Genomic DNA, 11,961 nt, shown 5'->3' with positions numbered 1-11,961 from the left:
TTTTTTGAGACAGGATCTTGTTCTGTTGCCCAGGCTGGCATGCAGTGGTGTGATCAGTCTCGGCTCACTGCAACCTCTGCTTCCTGGGTTCAAGCGAGTCTCACGCCTCAGCCTCCTGAGTAGCTGGGATTATAGGCGCGCACCACCATGCAGCTAATTTTTTGTATTTTCAGTGGAGACGGGGTTTTGCCATGTGGGCCAGGCTGGTCTTGAACTCCTGAGCTCAAGCAATCCTGCCACCTTGGCTTCCCAAAGTGCTGGGATTACAGGTGTGAACCATTGCGCCTCACCTTCTTTTTAATTAAAAAAAATTTTTTTTTGGCCTCCTCCCCCTTCTAATATATTTTATTTTGTAGAGATAGGGTCTCCCTATGTTGCCTAGGCCGGCCTCAGTCTCTAATCCATAGCCTCAAATGATCCTCCCGCCTTGGCCTCCCAAACCATGGGTTTTTTTTTTTGAGAGAGTCTCGTTCTGTAGTCCTGGCTGGAGTGCAGTGGCGCGATCTCGGCTCATTGCTACCTCCACCTCTCGGGTTCACGCCATTCTCCTGCCTCAGCCTCCCTAGTAGCTGGGACTACAGGCGCCCACCGCCACGCCTGGCTAATTTTTTTGTATTTTTTAGTAGAGACGGGGTTTCACTATATTAGCCAGGATGGTCTCGATCTCCTGACCTCGTGATCCACCCGCCTGGGCCTCCCAAAGTGCTGGGATTACAGGCGTGAGTCACAGCGCCCGGCCGAGACCCTGTCTAAAAAAAAAAAAGAGAATATGGCCAGCCCTCCAGAAGCCAGAAGCCCTTCTCATCCCTCGACTCACTCCCTTCCTCCAATGGCAATCATTATCCTGACTTCCAATAGCATGGTGCCCACGTGCCAGTTTTCATAATTTGTGTAAATAGAATCATACTGTATTCTCTCTCTCTCTCCCTCTCCTGCATACTCTCTGTTATGTCTGGCTTCTGTTTTTCGGTGTTATAGTTGTGAGATTCACCCATGTATCTTATCATTTGTTTCTTTTTGTTTATTTATTTATTTTTAATTTTTTATTATACTTTAAGTTGTGGGATACATGTCCAGAACATGCAGGTTTGTTACATAGATATACACGTGCCGTGGTGGTTTGCTGCACCCATCAACCCGTCATCTACATTAGGTATTTCTCCCAATGCTATCCCTCCCCTAGACCCCCACCCCCTAAAAGGCCCCGGTGTGTGATGTTCCCCTCCCTGTGTCCATGTGTTCTCATTGTTCAGCTCCCACTCATGAGTGAGAACACGCGGTGTTTGGTTTTCTGTTCCTGTGTTAGTTTGCTGAGAATGATGGTTTCCAGCTTCATCTATGTCCCTGCAAAGGACATGAGCTCATCCTTTTTAACGGCTGCATAGTATTCCACGATGTATATGTGCCACATTTTCTTTATCCAGTCTATCATTGATGGGTATTTGATAGTCTTGCTCCACTACCCAGGCTGGAGTGCAGTGGTGTGATCTTGGCTCACTGCAACCTCCACCTCCTAGGCTCAAGTGATTCTCCTGTCTCAGCCTCCCGAGTAGCTGGGATTACAGGTACGTGCCACTGAGTCCAGCTAATTTTTGTATTTTTAGTAGAGATGGGCTTTCACCATGTTGACTGGGCTGATCTCAAACTCCTGACCTCAAGTGATCCACCCGCCTCAACCTCCCAAAGTGCTGGGATTACAGGCATTACCCACTGCGCTCAGCCTATTTTTGTTGTTTTAATGGATTGATAAAGATATTATTTTGTTTCTTTCTGTTTTAATTTTTTGTTCTTTTGAGACAGGGTCTTGCTCTGTTGCCCAGACTGGAGTGCAGTGGTGTGATCTTGGCTCACTGCAACCTCCACCTCCTGAGTTCAAGTGATTCTCATGCCTCAGCCTCCTGAGTAGCTGGGACAACAGGCATGCAACACCACACCCGGCTAATTTTTGCATTTTTAGTAGAGACAGGTTTCGCCAAGTTGGCCAGGCTGGTGTCGAACTTCTGACCTCAAGTGATTCGACTGCCTTGGCCTCCCTAAGTGCTGGGATTACAGGCGTGAGCCTCTGTGCCTGGCTAGTTTTAATGTTTCTTAAGGTAAATGGCAATGGATATAACTGGTACAAACAAAAGCTCCTTGGGTATTCAATGATTTCTTTTTGTCTTTTTTTTGAGACAGGGTCTCACCCTGTCACCCAGGCTGGAGTGCAGTGGTGCAATCATGGCTCCCTGCAGCCTCAGCCCCTCCAGACCCAAATGATCCTCCCACCTCAGCCTCTTGAGTAGCTGGGACTACAGGCATGTGCCATCAACCCCAGGTAATTTTTTGTATTTTTTTTTTTTTGTAGAGATGGAGTCCTACTATGTTGCTCAGTCAGGTCGTGAACTCCTGGGCTTGAGTGATTCACCTGCCTTGGCCTCCCAAAGTGCTGGGATTACAGCTGTGAGCCACCATGCCCAACTTTTCAATGACTTTTAAGAACATAAAGGGATCTTGAGACCAAGGAGTTTCAGACTTATCTCTGGGCAGGATTGTTCTAAATGAATGCAGCAGGAGAAATGTATCCAGTCTGTTATCGACAGTCATTTGCGAAGCTTTCAGTGTGGGGCTCTTGTGGAGGCTGATGCTAGGGACATTGTTGTTCTCATCTTTTTGGTGAAACAAGACAGCTTCTGTTGCGGATGTACCAAGGAATGAAGGCACTGAGCCATATACTCAACTTTAAAAAATACTTGCCAAACCATTTTTCAAAGGGAACTACAGGACTTTGCCCCAGCAGGCTGTGCGAATCCTGAATGCTCCATGTCCTTGTCAACACATGGCATTGTCAGTCTTCCATTTTAGCTGTCCTGGTGGGACGTGGAGTTACCACTATGAGCTTTTCATTTGCATTTCCCTGTTGATCAATGAATTTGAGCCCTGTGTCATACACTGGTGGATTCTTTGCTATTCTCACTTTTGAAATGCCTGTATAAGTCTTCTGCAACCGGGTTGAATATCCAGGCACTGATGTTTTATGATCGCAAAGAGTGGAACAAGGGACATCAGTGTCCCTGCCCTGGAGATCAGCCTGGGAGGCCCAAGGCTGGTTCTCAGAGCTGTGGGGTTCGGCACCCACTGGGTCCCAGGTTCCCACCTGAACAGTCGTTCTCACAGGTGAGGCCTGAAAGCTCACAGCCACCTGGTGGGACAGACACGCAGATAACTCCATTCTACAGCAGGGGAGACTGAGCCTGGGAGGGAGGGAGGTGCCCACAGGTCAGGTGGCTGAAGACCTTAAGGACTTCCAGGGGGTCCCAGCTTCTCACACCCTGCATGCACCACGGACCTTAGGAACAAGATCTCAGGGAACCATAACCCCATGGAAACTTCCTTTGAGGCGGCTCCTGGTATCATCCCCACTTTACAGAGGAGGAAACTGAGGCTGAGGGAAGTGGAGTCACCAGTTCTGTTTCGCACATCAGTGGCAGAGCCAGGGCTGGGCCAGCACCTGCCCCAGAGCTTGTGCCCTCCTGACCACCAGGCGACATGGCCTCTTAGGACACTCGCCACAGCCCCATGGAGCTCAGAGGTCCCTTTGTCAGAGGAGGAAACTGAGGCTGAGAGAGGTTTCGTCAATTCCCGAGGTCACACAGGTGATGAGTGGAAGAACCAGGGGTAGAATTTAAATCTCTTTGGCCCCAGAGCCCCGCTCTTCACCCTCAAGTCTACCTGGAGTTCCTAGAAGTTGGATGAGGTCAGCTCCCTCCCCTGCTCCCACTCCCACCCCAGGCCACCCCATGCTAGGCCTAGGACATGGGGTTCCCAGGGCTCATTGTGACAGCTTGTCACTGTATCCACTTTGCAGAACAGGAAACTGAGGCCCAGGAGCCCACATGAAAAGCCCAAGGCCACGCAGTTTGAAAAGAACAGAGTTTAAACCCAAACTAATGTGGCTCCATGCCAGCTCTTGGCAAGAACCTCCTGGCTCAGCCACGTTCAGGGCCCTCCCTTGTCAGCCCCACCAGCCTCTCTCTGCAGCCTCTGTATGCTCCTCTGTCCAGTGAAGACAAGGAGCTGGGTGGATGCATCCACTACCAGGCATGGGACTTGGTAGAAGCCGGGATTCATGGCACAGTTAAAGCCTGAATGAATTAACTCAGGAACAATATGATTCCTGAAGCATCCAGAGATTCAAACACCAGTGGGTAGCCCCACAGTCTGACCTCACAGCGCAGCAATCACAGACCCTTGGTCCTTTTGCAAAAACATCACACCATTTCTCTGTGCCAGTTTCTCTACCTGGTTCTGCCCATCCGTCCGTCCATCCATCCATCCATCATCCATCCCTCCATCCATCCATCCATCCATCCACCCATCCATCATCCATCCATCATCCATCCATCCATCCATCCATCCATCCATCCATCCATCATCCATCCATCCATCATCCATCCATCATCCATCCATCCATCCATCCATCCATCCATCCATCCACCCATCCATCCATCTATCATCCATCCATCCATCCATCCATCCATCCATCCATCCATCCATCCATCCATTTCTTTCACATTTATTGAACACACACTTACTACTGTGTGTCTGGGACAGTCCTAGGTACTGGGAATACAGCTGAGAACAAGACAGACAGGGCCCCATCCTCCTGACAAGGGCAGACAAGAAACAAGGTGTCAATAAGAATTTTGCAAAAGATTAAACAGGATGAACGTGTTAGGGAGCTAAGGGGGTGCAGGCACGAGGAGCCCTCCATCCTGCAGTAGAGCCTGGAGTGAAAATCATTAACAACCTGATCCAAGGATCCTCCAGTATTCCACATGTCTTCAGACTGTCCCCAGAATTTAACCCCACTTTGTTTTATTTTATTTTAAGTTTTAGGGTACATGTACACAATGTGCAGGTTTGTTACATGAGTATACATGTGCCATGTTGGTTTGCTGCACCCATTAACTCGTCATTTACATTAGGTATTTCTCCTAATGTTATTCCTCCCCCTGCCCCCCACCCCATGACAGGCCCATGTGTGTGATGGTCCCCACCCTGTATCCAGGTGTTCTCATTGTTCAATTCCCACCTATGAGTGAGAATATGCGGTGTTTGGTTTTCTGTCCTTGTGATAGTTTGCTGAGAATGATGGTTTCCAACTTCATCCATGTCCCTGCAAAGGACATGAACTCATCCTTTTTAATGCCTGCATAGTATTCCATGGTGTATATGTGCCACATTTTCTTAATCCTTAACCCCACTTTTTCCAGCTGCAATCATGTGCATTACAATAAGTCTCAAAATCAGGTAGCATAAGTTCTCCAACTCGTTTTATTTTTCCAAGACTGCTTTGATTATTCCAGATCACTTATATTTCCATAGCAACTTCAGAATCAGTTTGACAATCAATTTCTACAGAAAAATCCTGAGGAGATTCTGATTGGGACTGCAGTAAATCTAAAGATTAGTTTGAGAATAATTGACCTCTTAACAATATTGAGTCTTCTAATCCATGAACATGGTATATAGCTCACTATTGACTTGAGTCTCCTTTAATTTCTTCCAGCAGTGCTTTATATTGTTTCAGTAGGACAATGATCTGAAAGAAGAGAAGGCAGGGCTTATGGATGGATTGGATGTGAGTGGTGAGGAGAAAGGGGTTGGGGGCCAGGTTGAGTGCCCAGATTTCTGCCTGAGCCACTGGGTGGAGGTGAGAAGGAAAGCAACTTGCCTCAGAAGACCTAGCTCAGAGAGGAAGTGCTTGGATTTGATTTCAGCTTAATTGATCCCAGGGCCATGTGCAGGACCAGCTGAAAACCACCTCTCTGTACCCTCGCCCCTGGAAGGACTCTGGATCCAAGAGCCAACTAGTACCCAGATTCCCAGGAGCAGGTGATTTCAGAGTTGCTGACACCTTCTCTATCCTGCTAGAAGTTATTTCCTCTTCCCTCTCCCTGCACAGCTGACCTTCCTTCCCTGCTCCAGGGCCAGAGGGTCTGTTCCAGGACTGGATTCTCCCATCTGGAGCCTCTGGACTGGTCGCCGAGGGTCAGACGGCCCCTCCCTCTCTTGCTGTCACCCCTGGCTCTTCAAGCTAATGAGACCTGTCCTGATTCCCCAGCCAGGCCTATAGCCTTAATCTCTCCTAGCAGGGGGTTTGGGGGAGGGAGGAGGAGAAAGAAAGGGCCCCTTATGGCTGAGACACACGACCCAGCCACAAGGAGGGATTACTGGGCGTGTGTGTGTGTGTGTGTGTGTGTGCGTGTGCGCGTGCGCGGGTGTGCTTGTGTGTGCTTGCGTGCGTGTTTGGGTGCATGGAGAAGTGAAACAGACCCGTGTGGGGCCCAGGAGCTCAGGGAGCGATATTAATATCTAGAGAGACAGACGAGAGGAGAGAGACACAAAGAGGGCCAGAGACCAGGAAAATCGGAAATACAGAGCGACAGAGGTACCAAGATAGGGAGAAGAACAGAAATGAAAGGAAATCCTCCCAGCTACTCGGGAGGCTGAGGCAGGAGAATTGCTTGAACCCGGGAGGCGGAGGTTGCAGTGAGCCGAGATGGCGCCAATGCGCTCCAGCTTGGGTGACAGAGCGAGACTCTGTCTCAAAATAAAAACAAAACAAAACGAAAATGAAGGGCAATCCAGAGAGAAGGGAAACAAGAGTCAGAGAGAGAGAGAAAGAGAGAGAGAGAGAGAGACAGGGAAAAAGAGAAGGAGGAACAGAGATTGGAGCTGTAGAGAGGCATGGTGGATAAGTGAGGACAGAGCGACGGAGACGAGGCTGGAGTTACAGGGACAGGTGGACAGGCAGAAAGACAGCAAAGAGAGGGACAGACAGGAACAGAAGGACACAGAGGCTGAGGGAGAGGGGAGAGAGAGCGAGACAGACAGGGAGAGACAGAGAAAGAGAGGGAAAGAATAAGAGAGACCAAGGTGGTAATGCAGGTTTATCAACAAAGACAGGGACGGAGAGGAGCAGATGGAGAATGAAAGAGGGGTATTCAGGCAAGCAGGCAGAAATGCCACAGCCGGAGGCCCAGAGGAAAAGAAACTGAGGTCCAGAGAAACCAGACAAAGACCAACGGTGTGTAGAGAGATGGCAAGTGCCGGGTGTGGTGGCTCACGCCTGCAATCCCAGCACTTTGGGAGGCCGAGGTGGGAGAATCCCTTGAGGCCAGGAGTTTGAGGCCAGCCTGGGCAACACAGAGACACTCCATCTCTACGAAAATGAAAAAATTAGCTGGGCATCGTGGTGTGTACCTGTAAAGTCTCAGCTACTTGGGAGGCTGAGGAGGGAGGATCCCTTGAGCACAGGAGGTCAAGGCTGCAGTGAGCCGTGATCATGCCACTGCACTCCAGCCTGGGCGATGGGGACCCTGTCTCAAAAAAAAAAAGAAAAAGAAAAAGAAAAAAAAAACCCAAACCCCAAACTCCACCAAAAACAGAAAACGAAACACCCTTTCTAATGTCGGCCTATTTTCAGTGCTGGGAGCAGCCCCCGCCCCCACCACTGCCCCCTAAAAGAGGAGAATATCATGTCTGACAACACAGAGACAGACAGGGCACAGATAGGAGTTGATCAAGTCAGAGAAAGAGAAACAGGGGAAACTGAGGCAGAAACCGAGAACAATGAGGCAGTACAGAGATAAACTAGCTGTCAGACAAACTGTTGTGGAGAGAAAGGTGGACCCAGGAGAGGGATCCCGAAAGCCCCGTGCCTCTCTTTTTTCAGATGGTCTCTCAGGACCCTCTGACAGTTCTCTCCTTCCTCTTTGATGCCTCTCTCTTGGGATGCTAGCTGAAGCTGGAGAGACACCAGTTAGACCAAAGGAAGGACTTCCCTGAGGAGTAGGGGCTTATGGTCACCAGCAGGAGCTGGGGCCTCCCTTCCCCATCAACCCTAATTGCCAAGATGTCATGGGGGGAAGAGGAGGGGATTAAGCAGACGGGTGCCCCTCCCCCTTTCAGCCAATGTCACCTCCTGGTGCCCAGTCGAGTCCCCCACTTTGGCCAGGATTACCCTCCGAGATCCAGGCCATGACAAATGACATCACTCCCAGCCCGGGCTTAAAATCTCCCCATGTGAGGGGACGTGTTTCCTTCAGCCTCTGCTGTCTGGCCGCTCTGTCTAGGTCCTGGGCCACCAGGAGAGCCCCGTCCCTCCTTTCTGAAGGTGAGCGTCTGCAGGAGAGGCGGAGGGGACCGAGGAAGGGAGAGGGAATGGGGGAGAAGAAAGAGAGGGGAGAAGTTGGGTTTATTTTATTCATGGCTGTGTTTGCCGTGCTCTGCAGGTGACGTTTGCTGAATAGTCACACACAAAACAGAGGTGTCGTCCTGGTGTTTGGGGAAACAGGGCTGGGATGTGATTGCAGCAGGAGGGAGTAAGGTTAGATAGCAGGGACTGGCCCATGGCACTCGGGGCATTGGAGGATTCAGGGTGGCTTGTGGGCGCCCTCAAGCCCTGACAGCATCTGGGGTTAGGGGCTTCTCACTGTGGTTCTAAGGCAACTTCTCAGCACACCGTTCTGTTGGATTTTCTTTAAAACTCTTAGCACTGCCCGAAATTTTCATTTGCGTGATGATCCACAAATGGCCTGTCTCCCTCCCTTGCTGAGCATTGATTTCTCCCCAGTGCCCCAGCGTGTGGCTGGGATTTGCCTAAATATGTGTTGCATAGATGGATGGATGAATGACAGACAAGGGACGGAACGGACATAGACACAGAGAGCCTAGGTCTGTGGCTACAGCAGGAAGGACTCCGGGTGGACTTGGGCCTGCCCGAGGGAGCTGAAAATGTGATGACTGAGGATCACTGTGCTGGTGAATTGATCACTTGGGGCCTCGATGCACCCAGAGGCTCCGGCTTTCAGCCCAGGCTCTACTTCGGGACTGGGAGCTTCCTCACACTCCTGCGCTCTTAGCTTCCAGCACAGTCACTCTCTTTGATCTTCTGCAAAGCTGTTTTTTTTTTGAGATGAAGTCATGCTCTGTTGCCCAGGCTGGAGTGCAGCACCATGATCTCCACTCACTGCAACCTCCACCTCCTGGGTTCAAGCAGTCCTCCCACCTCAGCCTCTTGAGTAGCTGGAACTACAGGCATGTGCCACTAGGCCCAGCTATTTTTTGTATTTTTAGTAGAGATGAGGTCTCTCCATGTTGTCCAGCTGGCCTCCAACTCCTGACCTCAAGTGATCCGCCCGCCTCAGCCTCCCAGAGTGCTGGGATTATGGGCGTGAGCCACTGCGCCCGGCCGGTCTCCTGCAAAACTCTGATTGACACTTTGTTCCTTGTCTGCCCCAGTCAGGAGGACTGGGGCCTTGTCTGTCTTGTTCTCGGCTGTATTCCCAGTGCCTGGGTCAGTCCTAGACACACAGTGAGTGCTCACTGAATATGGAGGGAATGAATGAATGAATGAATGAATGAAGGGCAGAGGGTAGAATCAGGTAGACAGACTGCCACAGAGAGGAGGTGTGATACGATTTTCCCAAAAGGACCGAGCGAGGGCTGTGATCGCCGCAGAGTGAGGTCTGACTTCAAGGCTGCCCACTGCGTTTGAATTTCTGGATGCTCCAGGGATCACAGTGTTGATCACTGAGTTGACTGGCTCAGACTCTAACTGTGCCATGGGTCTCGGCTTCCCCCAGGTCTCATGCCCGGCAGTGGGTGCATCCACCCAGCTCCTTATCCCCACTGGAGAGAGGTGCCAACAGAGGCTGCAGAGAGAGGCTGGAGTGGCTGACAAGGGCAGGCCCTGAACGTGGCTGGGCTGGGAGGGTCTTCCCAAAGGCTGGCATGAAGCCACACGAGTCTGGTTTTTTTGTTTTTTGTTTTCTGTTTTTGAGATGGAGTCTCACTCTGTTGCCCAGGTTGGAGTACAGTGGCACGACCTCGGCTCACTGCAACCTCCACCTCCCAGGTTCAAGCGATTCTCCTGCCTCAGCCTCCCAAGTAGCTGGGATTACAGGCATGCACCACCAGGCCCGGCTAATTTTTGTATTTTTAGTAGAGACAGAGTTTTACCATGTTGGCCAGGCTGGTCTCGAACTCCTGACCTCAGGTGATCCACCCGCCTCGGCCTCCCAAAGTGTTGGGATTACAGGCGTGAGCCACCGCGCCCAGCTGAGTCTGGGTTTAAACTCTATTCTTTTCTCACTGTGTGGCCTTGGACCCCTCATGTGGGCTCTCTGGGTCTCGGTTGCCTCCTGTGCAAAGTGGGGACAATGAGAAGCTGTCACGATGATCCAGCCAGATAAGCCAGGGGAACCCTGTGTTGCAGGCCTGGCCTGCAGTGGGAGTAGGGCCGGAGACCAGCCTCATTCTGTTGCTGGGGTCCCCAGGTAGACTTGAGGGTGAAGAGCAGGGCTCTGGGGCCAAAGAGATTTAAATTCTACCCCTGGTTCTTCCACTCATCACCTGTGTGACCTCGGGAATTGACGAAACCTCTCTCAGCCTCAGTTTCCTCCTCCGACAAAGGGACCTCTGAGCTCCACGGGGCTGTGGCGAGTGTCCTAAGAGGCCATGTCGCCTGGTGGTCAGGAGGGCACAGGCTCCGGAGCAGGTGCCGGCCCAGCCCTGGCTCTGCCGCTGATGTGTGAGACAGAACTGGAGACTCCACTTCCCTCAGCCTCAGTTTCCTCCTCTGTAAAGTGGGGATGATACCAGGAGCCGCCTAAAAGGAAGTTTCCATGGGGTTATGGTTCCCTGAGATCTTGTTCCTAAGGTCCGTGGTGCATGCAGGGTGTGAGAAGCTGGGACCCCCTGGAAGTCCTTAAGGTCTTCAGCCACCTGACCTGTGGGCACCTCCCTCCCTCCCAGGCTCAGTCTCCCCTGCTGTAGAATGGAGTTATCTGCGTGTCTGCCCCACCAGGTGGCTGTGAGCTTTCAGGCCTCACCTGTGAGAACGACTGTTCAGGTGGGAACCTGGGACCCAGTGGGTGCCGAACCCCACAGCTCTGAGAACCAGCCTTGGGCCTCCCAGGCTGATCTCCAGGGCAGGGACACTGATGTCCCTTGTTCCACCCTTTGAGATTATAAAACACCAGCATCTGGAAATTGTTGTCGTTGTGAGATCTTGTATATAAAGCCTGGTCGTGTCTGCCGAGTGATGAATTTTCCTGGACATTCTTTTTTATTTCCTCCCCATGACACAGGTCCTCTTTTGATTGATCGATTGATTTTTTGTTTGTTTGTTTGTTTTTTGGGCTGGAGTCTTGCTCTGTCGCCCAGGCTGGAGTGCAGTGGTGCAATCTCAGCTCACTGCAGCCTCTGCCTCCCGGGTTCAAGAGATTTTTGTGCCTCAGCCTCCCCAGTAGCTGGGACAACAGGCGCACAACACCACGCCTGGCTAATTTTTGTACTTTTAGTAGACGGGGTTTCACCACGTTGGCCAGGCTGGCCTTGAACTCCTGACCTCAAGTGATCAACCTCAGCCTCCCGAAGTGCTAAGCCACAGTCCTGGCCTGTTTTGTTTTGTTTTGTTTTGTTTTGAGAGAGGGTCTTGCTCTGTCGCCCAGGCTGGAGTGCAGTGGCTTGACCATAGCTCACTGCAGCCTCCAACTCCTGGGCTCAAGCGATCCTCCCACCTCAGCCTCCCAGAGTGCTGGGATTACAGGTACCTGCCACCACGCCCAGCCTTCACTGGAGGCTCTTCTGTCACCAGCTGCCTCAGGTTGCTGCCAAACCCAGAGAAAGGTTTCAGTGGATGTTCAATGTTATTTTTATTGTTATTATTCTCTGCTGACATCTTGTCCAAGCAGCACTTTAATCATTATTATCAGCTGTTTGATCTGCGGCTCACACTTTCCTCCTGCGGAGCCTCCTATCCCCTATCCCTAAAAAGGGATGATCCTGGCCAGGCACGGTGGCCCACGCCTGTAATTCCAGCACTTTGGGAGGCCGAGGTGGGCGCATCACCTGAGGTCAGGAGTTTGAGACCAACCTGGCCAACATGGAGAAACCCCATCTCTACTAAAAAAA

General features: G+C 51.2%; 2 protein-coding genes across 2 annotated transcripts in view; one reads left to right on the top strand and one right to left on the bottom strand.

The window, feature by feature from the left end:
* Positions 1-5,151, bottom strand: part of TPRX1 (tetra-peptide repeat homeobox 1) — a 17,088-nt gene extending 11,937 nt beyond the window's left edge. The window contains exons 1-2 of the mRNA XM_011926364.1: positions 5,072-5,151; positions 4,572-4,642 (exon numbers count right to left, since the gene is read on the bottom strand). Of these exons, the coding sequence (XP_011781754.1) occupies positions 4,572-4,642; positions 5,072-5,151 (151 nt within the window). The remainder of the gene's footprint in view (positions 1-4,571; positions 4,643-5,071) is intronic.
* Positions 5,152-6,691: 1,540 nt separating this feature from the next.
* The window catches only part of CRX (cone-rod homeobox), a 31,398-nt gene continuing 26,128 nt past the window's right edge, over positions 6,692-11,961 (top strand). Inside the window, exon 1 of the mRNA XM_011926346.1 lies at positions 6,692-8,158. Within this exon, the coding sequence (XP_011781736.1) occupies positions 7,957-8,158 (202 nt within the window). The 5' untranslated portion in view covers positions 6,692-7,956. The remainder of the gene's footprint in view (positions 8,159-11,961) is intronic.

The sequence above is a fragment of the Colobus angolensis genome, unplaced genomic scaffold (genome assembly GCF_000951035.1).
Source record: "Colobus angolensis palliatus isolate OR3802 unplaced genomic scaffold, Cang.pa_1.0 Scaffold119, whole genome shotgun sequence".
Lineage (NCBI taxonomy): Eukaryota > Metazoa > Chordata > Mammalia > Primates > Cercopithecidae > Colobus > Colobus angolensis.
Note: the sequence above shows the minus strand (reverse complement) of the source record. Positions and strands in the feature narration are given on the sequence as shown.